This window comes from Ostrea edulis, chromosome 1 (assembly GCF_947568905.1).
Source record: "Ostrea edulis chromosome 1, xbOstEdul1.1, whole genome shotgun sequence".
Classification (NCBI taxonomy): Eukaryota; Metazoa; Mollusca; class Bivalvia; order Ostreida; family Ostreidae; genus Ostrea; species Ostrea edulis.
In genome coordinates, this window is record NC_079164.1 from 13157370 (window position 1) to 13175040 (window position 17671).

The following is a 17671-nucleotide window of genomic DNA, read 5'->3' on the forward strand; positions in this document are numbered from 1 at the left end:
ACCCGTTTGTGAGTCAAAAGTAAACAGTTCGTGGAAGCCGACATTTCCGATTTTCAGTTAATGTTTTCATAAATTACTACGCCAATTTCGAAGCGTGATATAATGTAGTTCAAGAATAAATCTTTAATTGAACTCAAATCATATCATATTTTTTCACTCAAACTCAATGCTTTAACATATTTAAATGATAAGGAATGAATATATTATCTTTTCGTTGATGGAGGTACATGTATTCCACCAAAAAAAAACGCTGTTCAGGTATGGTTGGTAAATAAAATCTATCGCTTGTAAGCTATAAACAAGACTCCTTGACAATAGTTTAGATGTGTTAATCACATTTTTACTAATCTTGAAATCATATTTATCAGATAAATTTTATCTTATTCAATTAACGATAATTCGAATTCATAAAGTACTGTTTATAATGTATATTGTAAACTTTGATTCACAAATGAAACCTTTGATTAACAATTGAAATGATTAACAATTGAGAACTTTGATGAACAGTTGAAAACTTTGATGTACAGTTGAAAACTTTGATTTACAGTTGAAAACTTCGATTAACAACGCTATTTTATGCTCACCATTCGTTAGTATCAATTTAATGTCAACAAATTATGATCAAACTTCGTAAAATATGATTCACAACATAAAGTTATCTTTAATAACAATTTCTCTCATTAATCTTAGAGACGGTGAATAGTTCTCACGGCTTGATTAAATCGTTCGAATTCGTAGAATTTATTTTTATTGCTTCTAATTTTTCCATAAGTTGTCTGAGCAAGGATGCGATTATGGTACAATTGGTATTCATGGATAGTATAAATTGCATATTTTCTATGGAATTAATTTGCATGGAAATATCATATCATATATATGTGACGTCGTGGATTGAAATTCCCGGGACACGGGTACCCACGTAAATTGAGTCCCCGCGAAATTTAATCAGTAAATCAATAAAATTAAACATTTGTATTCTAAATAAACAAGGAATATTCACAGACTGGGGTTGCTAGGAAGCCAATTTGTATGTAGAGTGCACAGATAATCAGTCACATTTTAATTGTATTTTTCGTTTTAATCAAGAGTATATATATCAATAAATCAACTCATCAAATTTAAGCTAATGCACTTAATTACTGCATATTTGTATTTCATAGTATATCATATTAATATTTATGTTCAGTTCAATTACTTACAAAAAAATTATAAATACCTACTGTCTCTTTTACCTTTCTTCTCATGTAACCCAAGCGTGTCTGATTGTGCATGAAGACTGATCGTTGTCAGCTAGAGGTCCGAGATCTAGGAAAACATAACACGGCCACGGAGGAGAATGACGACGAGCGGATGTTGTATGATCGGGTTCCTTCTTGTGTTTCCATTAGGATATGTGGATAGTTCCTGTAAAAATTTACTGGAAGGGATGCAAGATGGTTACAGGGTGAAAAGAACCGATAAGGAAGGTCTGTTTACAGTACTTTTATTGCTGTTTAGAATCAGTAACAGTTCGTTTGAACAGTGTGTGAAGTACGTTCTCACCAGGTGTACTTTTTCCTTTAAAATAATTTATATTTTTGTTCTTCCCTTTCTATAGAAAATATAGTTAATCAACCAAATAACAATGGGAAAAAATCTTAAATTTATAAGTTTTGATCATATTATCAAATTTTTTCATAAATGGAACAATATAAAATTTTACAATATGATTAGATAGATAGATAGAGAGAGAGAGAGAGAGAGAGAGAGAGAGAGAGAGAGAGAGAGAGACGTTTTCCTCTTTTTCCTTCTCATTTACCTCATAAAGTGTATATAATTCATGTTTAACACACATTTAATCTAAAGGATTTGTAATTTTATTCTAAATTTTGACAAAAAATAGCGTTAAGTGATTCCATATCTTACAAGTTGAATGACAAGGCTTTGTACAAGTTGAATAAAGGAATATGCAAAGAAATAAAAACAAAAGCTTAGTAATACTGTATTCATAGAGAATGGGGGGAAATGCAAACATTAAACAGCTCATGATAGACGGATGATACGAAGGTCAGATGGGACACAAATAGCGAATTTATTCTATTCACTGAAAATTGATTACCCACTATTACACAACAGATTTCATTTGCATAAGTGCATTATATAGCTCCTAAAATTCTCAGATTTGTTAGCTTTGTGTCCTATAAGCATGTGCAGTGTTTAATTAATGGTCTGATATTTAGATGCACTCTTCTGAGATAATCGTCTTGCAGGTTCTCAAATGAAAGGTGGGAATTAATTTATACATGCTTTTTAATTCCCCTAAATGTCAATCACCTAGATGAATATTTCACAATAAAATGTCAGCAAATGTATTCATTTTGTCAGTGTTCCCAGACTAAATGCATGCAGCGGCCACCTCGTTTCACTTTCACTTAGACCCAGTTTTCTTCTAATCAGGGTTTAGTGTTGGATTCTTGTCTTGCACATGGACAACGTTTGAAAGGCTTTAAAATCAGGGAAATCATTTGAAGGATTCATAGGAACTAAGTTTTCAAAAAGGATTCCTTCATTTACCTTAGCTAAATAACGTATTTTTCACTTGATGTTATTTTCCACTTTATAACATAGCACGGTCTTGAAGTTTACATACTTCGACTCTGATCTATCATGATAACCGGCCATAATTCATAACGCCAGTCCCCGTTAGGTATTTTCCAGTGATGAAAGATAGAACGATGTGCCAAGTTAGTCGTACTGATGACAAATGTTAATTAATTTTGTCGTTTAAACTTCACAAGAAGAAATTGTGTACTCATACCTTGGTACAAGGTGACAGAATTGCCCGTAACAAATGTATAATAACAGAAAAAGAAGAACATAATGCGATATAGCAAAGTCTTGTCCTAATGTACATTAGTGAAATCGTATACATCATAGACGCAGATAAACCTTTATAATTATAGTGCATCAATCTGGCGATTATGTGCACATCAACAAAGTACCGCTTCTTTTAATTGGTCACTCCCAGGGAGAGGTACCGCGCGCGCAGAAACAACGAGATGAGACACTTCGAGGAAATTCAAACTATTAACTTGAACTCCTTTGCATGTACGTTAAATAAAACACTTGTCGTGTTTAGTGCCTGTCGTGTTAATTCATATCGACCACTGGTTTGTACACTGAACCTTAACTCAGAACCCACGACAAAGGTTCACATCTAAAGAACATCTCTTCTCAACTCATCCACAGATGACAACGATGAGGCTTGGGGGAGAATGCTATTAAGATATAGGAAGACGATTTTTATAATAATTTTAAACGATCGATGATTTTGTGGGTCACCATATCCTTTTAAAACAATCGTTTGATTAGCTTGTAATCATGTTACATGAAGAACTCGACTTAAGGTACGCGTGTATATTACCCAATGAAACAGAACTGACAAAACAGCTTGCAACAACAACAAAAAACTCCCTCTGAATATTCCTGGAAAGCATTAAGAATTAGATACCATATGTTCAGTTAGATATAAATTTCCGTGTTTCATACACCGTAAATTGTAACAAAAACTGCCCTACGAGCAAATGAAGCATAACAGACCAGTTTTGAACATTTAAAGAATATTACTATGCATTAAACATGATTACAGTCAGTGTTGCATAACTACATGTCCATTTAGAATAACCATAATTATAAAATAGCGTGCCTTTCTTAGATCTATTATATGTATTTCTGTACACTTGATTTGAACGTATACAAATTTTCATTTATTTATTTTTTTTTTTTTTTGAAATATGAGGCAACATAACACTTCTGCTGAAGTACCAGTAAGACAATCACATTTGAAAGCAGCGGTGCATGGTTTTATTTGGTACTCAGGAAACGGTAACGTAGGGTTTTTAAATTCCTTCTAATACTTCGCCAACATAGTTTTATAATTGAAGACAATTCAAACAACGCATGATGATTGTCATCACTGCCATTAAAACATGACGACTTCAAGATAATATACGGAACGCAAAAACAGAGATAATGCACGAAACGCAAAAACAATCTTATTTTTACAATCGTTGAGTAGTATGGCATTTTTTTTTTACTCTAAATTTTTGTTTTCTAATAATTTCTGTGAAACATGGTGTTTGTTGTTGTACTGTCCTTGCTAGGTAAGGAGAGAATCTACCAAACAAACAAAAACGATTGTTTCACACCTCAAATCAAAATATCCAATAAAAAGATCGTCTTTAGAACTTTTTCATCTATTTTTAGAACATGATGAATGTTGTTTTCTTTCTGCTTGTACATGTAACACACAAATACATAAACAAATTTTGAGGGTCATTTGGTTTGACCCCCAAATAGCAAAACTACAATTCCGGTGACTGTCACATAAAGGGAGAAAATGCAGCGGACCAGATCAGGATTCAAACCCCGGCCCCTGATTCTGTAGTCAGGTGATCTATCAACTGAGTTTTACCTGGTACAGGTAATCGTCTGACTGCTACACTTCCACATATTTAAGAGATGAAGATCGAGTTTGCGTTTATATTGCATGATAACCTCCCCAGTCTCGACATTTTTGTTTGAAACATAAAAGCCGAGGCCATAGTTAGTCGTGGCTTTTATATTTAAAACATTCCGAGACTAAGGAGGTTACCCTGCAATATACATGAAAACAAGGACTTTATTTCTATCTCACTACGGTCCAGAAATATACACCTACATGTATGAATTAGGTCAAAGTGACGTCATTATTTTTAGACTTTAAACAGATCGTTCACATACTCTATAGGAGATGCGTTAAATGCGTATCTGCCATGTAAGGGGTTAACAAATAAGGACTTGGTATAATGAAATGATAGTCTACTCTGCATGTGGGCTATTTTCGTGTGTGCATTTTCGTAGTTGGGGGGTGGGGAGACCAAGCCACGAAAGAGAACAACAATAAATAGATTTACAGCATTCGTGTAACTCTGAATGATAACAAGAGGAACTGTGAGCAATGCTCACTAAGAATACCCCCGCTTACCCTAATCTCCCAAAGGGTGTTGTTAATAGGTATAAATTACCTCTTTTCTGAGTGTGATAAAAAGGGCATGACAAAACCTTGGGTAGTCTCTTCTCTAGGGAGAAATGGATAAGAGATAAAACCATATTGCTACTTCGATGTCCAATGCGATTGACCTTTGACCTTTTGACTCCAAATTCGTAATAGGGAACATCTTCGTCCCATGGGTAGTCCATATGTATGAAATGGTGGCTGTAGATGGAAAGGAAAACGCATTAGAGCCCGGAAACGATCTTGCTACTTCGATGCCCAGTGCGCTTGACATTTGACCTTTTGACCCCAAATTCGATAGGGACCATCTTCGTCCCATGGGTAGTCTATTTGTGTGATATGGTGACTGTAGGTGGATTGATTGATTTTTTTTAACGTCCCTCTCGAATATTTCACTCATATGGAGACGTCACCATTGCCGGTTAAGGGCTGCAAAATTTAGGCCTATGCTCGGCGCTTATGGCCTTTGAGCAGGGAGGGATCTTTATCGGGCCACACCTGCTGTGACACAGGACCTCCGTTTTTGCGGTCTCATCCGAAGGACCGCCCCATTTAGTCGCCTTTTACGACAAGCAAGGGGTACTGAGGACCTATTCTAACCCGGATCCCCACGGGACGACTGTAGGTGGAAAGGATAACGCTTTAGATCCAGGAAACTATATTGCTACTTCGATGTCCAGTGCGCTTTACCTTTCAGCTTTTGACCCCCAATTTGATAGGAAACATCTTCGTCCCATGGGTAGTCCATATGTATGATATGGTGACCGTAGGTGGAAAGGATAACGCTTTAGAGCCCGGAAACCATATTGCTACTTCGATGTCCAGTGCGCTTGACCTTTGACTTTTTGACCCCAAATTCGATAGGGAACATCTTCGTCCCATGGGTAGTCCATATCTATTATTAGATGGTGACAGTAGGTAGAAAGGATAACGCTTTAGAGCCCGGAAATCATTGCGTCTACAGACGGACGGATAAGAGCAAAACAATCACAAATATTTTTCTGTTTCAGTACAGTCCTGTATTTACATTGACCAAAGTAACAAAAGCATAGAGATAGGTGTGGGTACGGCCCATCATCATCTTACAGACTGTGAGGAATGCACGTGCCAGCTTTCAGGGGAGCTCCACTGTTGCACGTGAGTACACGTCCTACAATATGGACGAATCGAACTCGAACGATGCACTTGAGTACAAAAAGTTGAATTTGAACGAATCGCGTCACTATTCTACGCAAGTACAAATACTGAATCTAGGCAAATCTAACTTTAAAGTTGTATTAAATCTTGCATTTCCGTTGGTGTGTCAGTCTGTGCTTTCTTCATTGTATCAGATTTAGGGCAAAGACTGGACCTTCGTCATATCCGTCCACTTGTACACTTCTGGAGACCAGCAATTGTGGATACAGACTCGTTCTGAAGTCTGACGAAAGCTCCCCCTGTATTGAGGGACCTATCTACCCCCAGTCTACCCCCGGCAGTATTACTGCGACTCGCAGTGCGCTGCCCGACACTACCAAGGCCTTTCAACGCAGATCAGAATCTAAGGAAACTAATAGCGCGACGGGTTATTCCGCGAACTTTTATACGCCGTACAGCTTGTTGCTTTTCGTCATGTCCGTGCTGTTGCGTTAGTGTGTCTTTTATAAACTTTATCAACTCCAAAAAGATGAAGCATGGGATATACATGTACATATTTTTTTTAAATATGATAATCATTTACATGAATGGACACATTGTGATATAAAATAGATTTTATTGGATACAAAACAAACTCAATTTAACGAAGTAGCCAGCGACATTTCACTAGTTGATTATATGTAATCAATAAAATACAGCACTACATTAATAGCCTGTCATGTATTAAATTGTACTACAGTGAAAACTGCCTACTCCCACTCCTGTTCAATCCGTTTCACTTGCCATTCTGATTCTTATTTTCATTCTCAATTTCATATTTCCATTGTTTCACACCGTTTATTCCGAAACACTGTGTATTCTGCGACAAAAATGTTTCCAATAGCATTTTGGAATAGGCAGGTTTCACTATAAATACTTATTACGATGTTGATGATGTATTTTTCCTGTGTGTTTTGCTAAAACTAACACTGTTAATTGAAATAAACATAATTATTTTTATATACATGTACTGTAATTGTTCTTAGATGTAAGCATCGCTAGTATGATCATACCATTATACAGTACTTTATTGTAATGTAGATCTCATTGAGAACGAATATGTAGCAAAGTTTAAATGTGTGTAATGTGACTCTCGGTCTTCTTCTTGCCGTATATATGTATACAATTACACTAATTTTTATTTCATGTCATATTTTCTCTACAACGTACGAAAGTTTCCTGTTGAATTTTGTTTTGGTACTATCCTATTCCGAAAACAGTATTAGTTCTGAGTGTATCAGAAGGCTTTGAAACTTCCAGTCGTGAGGACGATGGATTAACACGTGTTGGCTACTCTGAAACATATATCAGGCTGTTGAAAAATATCACACTAGTATACAGGATTTGTCAGTTAAACTATCGATTGATATGAAGACTCCAAAGTCTTATTTATAAGAGTAAGAACACACTCTGACAGCTCACTAGTGGTAGTCGTCAAGGGCGGATCTATAAGAGTAAGAACACACTGACAGCTCACTAGTGGTAGTCGTCAAGGGCGGATCTATAAGAGTAAGAACACACTCTGACAGCTCACTAGTGGTAGTCGTCAAGGGCGGATCTATAAGAGTAAGAACACACTCTGACAGCTCACTAGTGGTAGTCGTCAAGGGCGGATCTATAAGAGTAAGAACACACTCTGACAGCTCACTAGTGGTAGTCGTCAAGGGCGGATCCAGCGATGGGCGTGCCCCCTTCCGTCTCAAATCGGATCCATTTGTTATAGAAATATGTCCAAAATCAGGCAAATGTATACTTATTTTGTCAGAAGTCGGTAGATTCGGGGAACTTCACCCTCAAACTCTCGTCAGGGTTCCGCGTTGGATCACATGGGCTTTATTACATTCTCCATGTCCCCAACCTGTTACTCCGCTACCCCCACCCACTCCCAGTTGAGAATTTTTTTAATTCGCCGCTGATCAGTACAACACAGGGAGTAACTTATCACAATCTACACTCTAACTTCAGCCGGCACGAGGCACATCACTATACACCTGATTTTAAGGATGTACGGGACTGACGATTTTGAAATTACCGCGCAACTCCGAATAACGTAAATAAATCCTATGTCGTTCGCATCTCCTATTTGATTCTGAGTGTGTGTTAGATAATATCTACAATGCAATTAATTCTATAGATATATTTTACATAAACTATGACAAAAATATTATTATATTCGAAATAAAAACAAATCGCGTAAATTTTACGACTTTAATTACTTTTCGGCAATGTAAACATAGTGAGACTTTTGAAACATTGAAATGCGGGGGAAACGCGGATTTCAGTCAGCTAAAGCGATCCAGCGTTACATCAAGGTTTTTTGACCCACAGAAGACGATGGAAAGCTGCCTCACCAAGACACCAGACGCTGGATCATCTATATTTGCAATCGCAGACGCAAGACATGTGTTCAGGTTTGTCAATCACTGTTAACAGGTTAATGCCGAGTACGCACGTACGTCAAATAAGAAGAAAACAAAATTGTTCAAGTGCAAATCTTCCCAAAAATTCCATGAAAATCGATGCTTGAAAACAATATTGAAATAGAGTATGAATTCACCGGCGCTTATTAAATTGTCAATGTCAGCTGATTGTTCATAGACTTTGAAGATCTAGATCAACCTAAATTATTTAGCCAAACATACAAAGTGTATGATACAAGCATCTGCATCTGAGTATGAATATGTTAAAGTATTTGTCAAGTTTTAATATACATCTCTATAAATTTAAATATCTGTTGGAGGAGGGGTCATATAAAGCTAGGATATACACAATAGATCAGTGGTGGATCTTTGGTCTTACATAAATTGATGAGTAAGATTTTTTCTTCCTTTAATCATATGTTTGCAGTACAGAAAACAGAGACAGGACACTATAAAAATCTACCACCACATACAAATTATACAAACCCAGTGACATGCTTTGATTTATTTTCACTTTGTGCAAAATATACAGCATAATGCCATAAATGGGTCAACTTTTATTTATTTTACTATATAATTCATTTTGAAATCATTTTCATCCACTTATTAAGATTCAATTCATAGTAACCTTTACACCATTAACAGCACAAATATCTCCAGTATCTTGTTTCAGTGTCTTATTTTTTCCCCGGAACATTGGAGCCATACACATATTATATGATTGTGTTCCACTCTTACAAAGGAATATAAGGAAATGGAATGATAAATTTCATTAATCATGCATGTTTTCTGCATCTAATGTTGCTAAAAGTTTTTGAAATCATGAATAGAATTTATGTCCAGATCAAATGTTTTTTGATAAATGTTTTAGATTTCATAAAAATGAGTTTAGAATTATGATTTAAACAAAGGTTATTTTTCAATGAGTTATAGGCCTAGCGTAAGATGTGAAAGTTGACTCATTCATGACAGTATGCTGCAATTCTATGCCAGCATGAATGTGTTGAACAACAAAAAGAATATGAATTGTCACTCAGCTTCCTTAGGCCCCAATATTAACACTTCATGTAAATAGCCGAGGTTCATTGATGTATCAGTATTGTTTTTCAGTTCAGTAATTCAAATACCCCCCTCCCCTCCCCTCCCCCCGAGTAACAAAAAAAGTAATTTTATTACAAAGGAATAGTAATACACTAATTGATAGCTGACTACAACAAAATCGTAAGGTAACCATGGCCATTTTCGATCTATCAAGAATGATGGATGCTAGGTATTTTCTGCCAATTAAGTTTAAATTCAGCCCAACAATTTCAGCACTATGACACTACTATTATACATGTACAACACTAAATATTTTTTTTAACAAGACGCTTCATTAAAGAAATTTATTTAACATTATTAGTTTTCTATTCACCTAATGTATTATCTAGTTTCTTCGGGCCAAAGTATCCACTATTAAATGTCAGCTAGACCATGTACACAGATTCAATGATGAAATCTAGTTGTATTCACCTTTTTTGTGTTACACATACCATGTGAGAGTAAAATATAATTGTTCTATATCTATTTCATGTAAACAATATTTGGGAATTGTCAAGCTAGCTGGATAATTTTGCTGCAAGGCATTTGATATCATGATATCATATTGTGCTTGTTTTTAAAATATATATGCTAATTAAAGATTGCCCAAGTCCTATAATGAAAAGATTACAAGCATGGTATTATGATAAATATGCATAATTTTGCAAGGAACTCTAGTTTTTTTTTAATGCATACATACCTACATGTATATACTGCCCACCATGAATAACTATACACTCACCAAAATAAGTTACTTGTGCATAAAAAAGAAACATGGGTTACATCATAGATACAGATATTTTGATGCAAATACATAACTCTTGCAAATAAATATATAATGGTAGGCTTTTAACTTTTCATATCCTTCTGGTCTTTTTATTAAAATACTTGATTTTCTGAATTCTCTAAATAAGAGATATTATGTAAAATTTAAATTGAAACTATTTCGAACTATTTACTAATACATATTATTTTGTATTTGATGTGAATATAGTAACTTTTATAAGACCCTTTGATTTTTCAACTGTAATAAATCAATATCACAATTTAACAGACTATATCAAAATATTGAAAGTCCATTATTGTTTCACATATATTGAATTTGTACCCTTAACTAATTACTTTATTGAGCTTAATTGAAAGTTATATTCAGTGAATTAATTTGGCTATTTTTCATTATATCATATACTATTGGCTATCATTAAGGTACAATGTATCTAGGTTTATATAATTGCACCTGTCAATAAGTTAGTCATAATACTAAATGCAGTTTGGGCAAGACATACATCAAATATTTGATGCAAGTGTACCTCTAAGTTTTGAGAGGAATTCTTAAATCATTTAACACGTTAAGGGGCGATGGCGAAATCAAAAGTTCAATGTCTGACAAAAAACTAAATTCACATCAAAATTGGTACCGTATACGTTTTACATAGTTTTCACGAAATCACACCCCACTCCCCTTAAATCTAAATATTATGAATGTTGAAACTAATCGATTAACAAGTAAAAACATGCGAGTATAAATAATACTGTTATACTTTTACTTCTGTTTATTCACAAATTAAAGTGTACATTTAAAATATTTAATGTTCATTACCGGTAAAATGTAATATATTATTATGTGGTTTTTAACAGCCACTTGTCTTTTTTCCACTAAAGTGAAATCGATGTTGGATGACAAAAACTTATTTGAGTTTTTACTCCCCCTGAGGCCCCCTAACTATTTGAATTTGAATTTTTTTCCTGACATTGGTCTTTTGATTTCGCCCCTAAACATGATGGACACTCAACAACCATGGATCAAATTCTGTATGTTGACTCTGCCATTGACCCAATAACCAGAAAACTTACTACAAAATTTATACTTAGTAATAAGTTTTTATACAGGACCCTGCATATAAAATAACCTCTAAAGTAATGATCTTGAATACTTATGATATTCATTGTAAAATTTAATATTGTTTATTTATTCTATTAATTAATATCATAGGGGCACATACTTCATTACGATTTTATATGTCTTATTTTAAGTTATACATACACAACTACATGTATACAATTTATTGATTCTTTTAATAGATACCTAAAATTGTTCAAATACATGTTGTCAATATTTGAACAATGCACCCACAGGAAAGAAACATGGAAGAGTGTGGGATGCAAACACAAAACTAAACAATAGTAATTTGTCTGCATGTGCATGTACGCGCACGTACGTGCATTGCAATTTTGGTACAAAAAAATTGAAAATCAGAATTCACAAGGAATCAACATGAAACCTTGTTAGGATGATAGTATATCATTTGTATATACGCAAAATGATAGTCGTGTTGTCTGCACGCGCGTGCATGCACATGCATCACATTTTTCGTACATGAATTTTGTAATCAGTGTAACTTTTTTGTTGCTCATTCAAATGGTTTGATATTCATATTATAGGTAGATATTGAGATCCTTAACTGATCTGCATTGTCAAAATTACCAATCTGCACGCGCATGCACGTGCGCTTCTTTTTGATTGGATAATACATGTACTAAAACATCTGTAACTCTCTTATTAATGAAGCGAATGAGTTGATATTCACTTCATAGGTAGATGATATGTGTATCTATATATTGGTGTAACAAAATATGCCAACGCAAACGTGCATGCACATGCATCATATTTCAAAAGTTAATTTTTTGAAGGACGTTAATGTTTTTGTTTTTCATCAAATTCTTTTGATTTTGAGGTTTTAGGTGTGTCTTGGTACTCCTTACAAATTGGTGTGGTTAAAATTACTGGTCAGCACGTGCACGCACGTGTGCTGATTTCTGATTGGATGATTTTAAAATCACAATAACTTTCTTGTATTTGATGCAAACATTAAGAAATTCTTTCTGTGGGTATATGATAGAAAGGCCTGTACTAGAATGACATCAACAAAAGTACGGAATCATACTCGTGTGTGCGTGTATGCAAGTGCATTCCTTTCTTTTATTTCTTTGCACTGAAATGACCATAGTAAATCATATTAAACGTACTACATGTAATTAAAGGCTAAAATAAAATGATTTTTCCTATAGGTTTACAATGACTTTACTTTTTAACTGGTTTGGGGAACATATGTAATGGTCCCAGTTACAATTAGAACTAGTTACAAATGGAATTTTGATTTTACTTTAGATTGCAGAATTTTTATCTTTGATATGATTTTATAAAGAAATGCAACTCATTTTTAGCTCAAGTGAGCATTTCTGATCACCCATTGTCTATCGTCTGACTGTCTGTAAACTTTTCACATTTTCGACTTCTTCTCCAGAACCACTTGGACAATTTCAAACAAACTTGGCAAAAAGCATCCTTGGGTCGAGGCAAGTTAAGTCTGATGAAATGAAGGGTAACACCCTGCTCCAAGGGGAGATAATAGCGAAATAGTAGATATATATTGACAAATTTATAAAAAATTCTCCACAAAAATCCTGTGGGGATCTGTGTTGGAATATATCCTCAGTACCATCTTGCTTGTCGCAAGAGGCGACTAAATAGGGCGGTCGTTCGGATGAGACTGCAAAAACCGAGGTCCCGTGTCACAGCAGATGTGGCACGAGATAGATCCCTCCCTGCTCAATGGCCCTAAGCACCGAGCATAGGCCTAAATTTTGCAGCCCTTCACCGGCATGGGTGACATCTCCATATGAGTGAAATATTCTCGAGAGGGACGTAAAACAATATTCAATCAATCAATCAATCTCCAGTACAATACTTCCAGAACAAGCAGGCCAATTTCATGCAATGAAGGGCCATGCTACCTTTAAAGGTATAAAAGAGATAATTACAAAAATAGGGAGGGGTCAATTAAAAATCTTCTCAAGAACTGCTGGGCAAGGAAAGTTCAACTGTTCATGGCAGCTTCCTGACATAGTGCAGATAAAGTTTGTTGAAACCATGGCTCCTGGGGGGTAGGATGGGGCTACAATAGGGGATCAAAGTTTTATATCTGAATGTATAGGGAACAAATCTTTAAAAAGCTCCTTCATAAAGCAATAATTATATATAAATATTTATTATATTTAATATATATATTTATTTAATAGTAAATATATATGATGCTATCCATTTCACGTAATTTTTTAATTATTCTGATGTCAACCTTACACGTATATTTTTCACAAGTTTTGAATATAATGTCTCCAGTATGGATATGTTTGACGATTGTTACCATGGAAACGAACTCACAGACCAACATGTATGTCAAAACAGGTGGGTTTTTTTGGTAAATTAAATATAGTGGTACCCATTTCAATCAATTTTAGAATTTTTAAATTAGTCATACCCTTCTGTTTTTTGGTGTTTTTTTTTTACAGGTTTTGAACATGATGTCTCCAGCAAGGATATGTTTGATGATGGTTACCATGGGAACGAACTCACAGACCTATGTCAAAAATGTCATTTTCTGATAGAATAGACATAATGCTATCCATTTCACTTAATTTTAGAATTTTTTAATTATTCTGATGTCAGCCATACACTTCCGGGTTCTCTACAGGTGTTTTAAAATATGATGTCTCCAGCAAGTATATGTTTGATGATGGTTACCATGGTAACGATCTCACAGACCTTTGTCAGAAATGTCTTTTTCTGATAGAATAGACATAATGCTATCCATTTCACTTAATTTTAGAATTTTTTAATTATTCTGATGTCAGCCATACACTTCCGGGTTCTCTACAGGTTTTAAATATGATGTATCCAGCAAGGATATGTTTGATGATGGTTACCATGGGAACGATCTCACAGACCTATGTCAAAAATGTCATTTTCTGATAGAATAGACATAATGCTATCCATTTCACTCAATTTTAGAATTTTTTAATTATTCTCATGTCAGTCATACCTTTCCATTTTTTGTTTACAGGTTTTGAACATGATGTCTCCAGCAAGGATATGTTTGATGACGGTTACCATGGAAACGAACTCACGGACCTATGTCAAAAATGTCTTTTTCTGATAAAATAAATATAATGCTATCCATTTCATTCAATTTTAGAATTTTTTAATTATTCTGATGTCAGCCATACACTTCCGGGTTCTCTACAGGTTCTAGATATGATGTCTCCAGCAAGGATATGTTTGATGATGGTTACCATGGTAACGAACTCAAAGACCTATTTAGAAATAAATTTTTCTGTTAAATTGAAACTAATGCTAATTACTTTAATCACTTTAGGAATTTTTTCACTGCTCTGATGTCAGTTCCATACCCCCTTTTAGACAAATAGTAAATTTCAGTCAATTATAATGTCTCCAGCAAGGGTATCTTTGATGTTCGTTACCATGGAAACGAACTCACGAACCTATCTAAAACATGTCTTTTTTCGATAAAATGAGTACAGTACTATCTATTTCACTCATTTTTAGGATTTTTTTAATTACTCTGATGTCAGTCCCATACATCCCTAATTAACTACGTAATTTATAAAATGTAAATGAGAATGACATTGTAGATTGTCACTTCCGGAAAAAAATGAACAGCCAATGTACAGACAACGATTTCTAGAGTTATCATCACCTACATATACTACCCTAAATGATTGTTTGAATCCATCTCCATCCATGCATGCAATATATATACTATTTTCTTTTGAGCTTGATAAAAGTATCTAATAGTATCAGATATTGAAGGACATATCACTGCTTTTGCCATGGTAGTTTACTTATTGTAACATATGTATCAAAATACAAAAATACATCTTTATTATTTCTTTGATTTGGTGAGTATCGTTTGTTGGTTTACAGTTTTAATATACATGTATTCCGGATTTACTATACGCAGTCCTCTTGGTGGAATTGTGCGTCATGTTTTACAACAGAACTTACAACTAAGATCAAATTATTCTTTTTGCAATTTATCTTATTCTTTACTTTGATGAAATTATGATTTTAATGCAAATAAGGAAAATTTAGTTATTTGAATTTGTGTAAGTAGTGCTAAACAAAATTAATTAGGTTGACAAGTTTTCAGAAATATGTATATTTTTAGTCTTAGTCGGAAGTTCTTTTGTAAATATGTAATGATTGGTTGAATCTACAAAACGAAAGACAACTCTTACTATATTTGAGGACAATGCATTTCATAATGGTCTTCTGTGATAAACACACACGGGGATCAGTTATACGTGGTACTTTTTCTATATATACCAAACAAAAATCTTAAAGTCATGGGGAAATGAAATATGGAAGTTACATGTAAGTATCATCCAACTTAGATCGTAATTTTCAGTCAAAATTTTCAGCGGTACAAAAAAGCATGATGTGCACGTATTTAAATAGATTTCGGTTTTGAAGTGAAAATTATTTTTTCAGTATTAAAGTATCTATAGTCTTTATTACTGTGTATCTACATAAACATGGGTCCCGCGGACTTAACTGTTCTGCCTACTGTCGGGTCTAAGCTTCGGGTAGGTCTTGCTGTACGTCTGTCATGTACCATAACCGCGGGAAATCTCCTCGTGCTGCCGGATGTTGATCCTCTGCCATCCGGGGATAAACAAGTCGTACTGGGGAAGACTCTCCAGATACTACACTCCCCTCCGTTTCCTCTGAAGGACGGAGAAACGGGTTCAACCAATGGTCAAGGTGGGTGCGACACGCCCCCTCGGATGAACTATCCGAGGACGCCGGAAAGGGTTCCAGCAGGAAAGGTCCGGGTAAATGCCCCGGAGAAAACTGACTGGGACTAATCTAATCCCGACCGGTGTGGGCCAGGGCGAGCCCTGGGTCGCACATCAATTACTGAAAAGGATCTATAGATTCTCCCACCAGCTCTAAATACAGGTGGGGGCCAAGGCAACCTGATGCCTCTGAACTGTCGGACTTGGGTCCTGAATGAGTCATGTCCCACAAGATCCGTCTTGAAGTCAAACTCAGCCCCTTGAGTCCAACCTGGGAACCCGAGAAGTTCTCGGGAGACATAGTTCCATGACACCTCGCTAACAGGGCCGTGGTAACCATCCTGAACACCTTCACTGGGCGCACAATGAGTAAGGCCAACAGCTGAAGCTTCAACCACACTAATTTCCTCAGCAATGTTGGTCGGCTCAAGGGGGAAATCTCCCCCACTATCCAATATGGCCTCCTTGGAAGTTGATCAAGTTCCAGGGCAAGCTAAGTGGGCAACATTAACTCTTGCTGTAAATGTGCTGAGCTTAGTCCTTGCCTCAGTGTGGGGGTCCACACTGTTCACATTCTCAACGACCAAGTCAGGTGCCAGCACCCATGGTTCGGCCTCCAAGGCTGATCCGATCGCACTGCCTCCGGAGATGGACACTTCCTCATCTGAAGCATTGACAATGCTGGTCACCAACGTTCTCTCCCCAGCATAAGTGTGCGGCACCGATAATACGTCCGAGGTCTGCTTGATCTGAGGGCTAACTACGTAGTCTTTCCAACTCCTTATCCAAACGACAAGGACATAGGACGACTTAAGCAGCTGGGACCCGGATAGACTTCGTTACTGAAACCTGGGCCTGTTGTCCCCCTCCTGGTCGTCGGAACGTCATAGGGACCTTCTCCTTTCCCAAGGTCATGGTGCCATGCTCCAGGTCTAAATGAGCCTTCTGCTGATGGAGAAACTCCATACCTAGCAGCATTTGGTCCTGCAGGGGGGCCACATACAGGTCGACATTATGTTTCGTGTCTCCAAGGCGAACTGCCACAGGGCCAATGATGAAACCCCTCATCCTGGCATTTTCCCCTGCCTGGACCAAGGTCACATGGGAGTCTTGGGGTCGAGCTCCTCGTAGACCCGGGTGGACAACACACTCCCCTTCGCCCCAGTGTCTACCACTGCCTGTAGTCTTACTCCCTGGACTACCATTTGGACCATGAATCCGGTGGTTGGGCGCATCTGTCCTATTGGCACAGGCGAGTCTTCGTGGGATTCTCCCGCATGCCGGAATGGCATATCCGCAGTCC

General features: G+C 36.1%; 1 protein-coding gene across 1 annotated transcript; it reads left to right on the forward strand.

Moving 5' to 3' along the window:
- The first annotated feature begins 1236 nt into the window (after positions 1-1236).
- LOC125665373 (uncharacterized) lies at positions 1237-7171 on the forward strand. Its single transcript, XM_048898020.2, has 3 exons — positions 1237-1466; positions 6046-6172; positions 6367-7171. The coding sequence occupies exons 1-3, from the start codon at positions 1337-1339 to the stop codon at positions 6665-6667; spliced, it is 558 nt and encodes a 185-aa protein (XP_048753977.1). The 5' UTR covers positions 1237-1336; the 3' UTR covers positions 6668-7171.
- Positions 7172-17671: the final 10500 nt, after the last annotated feature.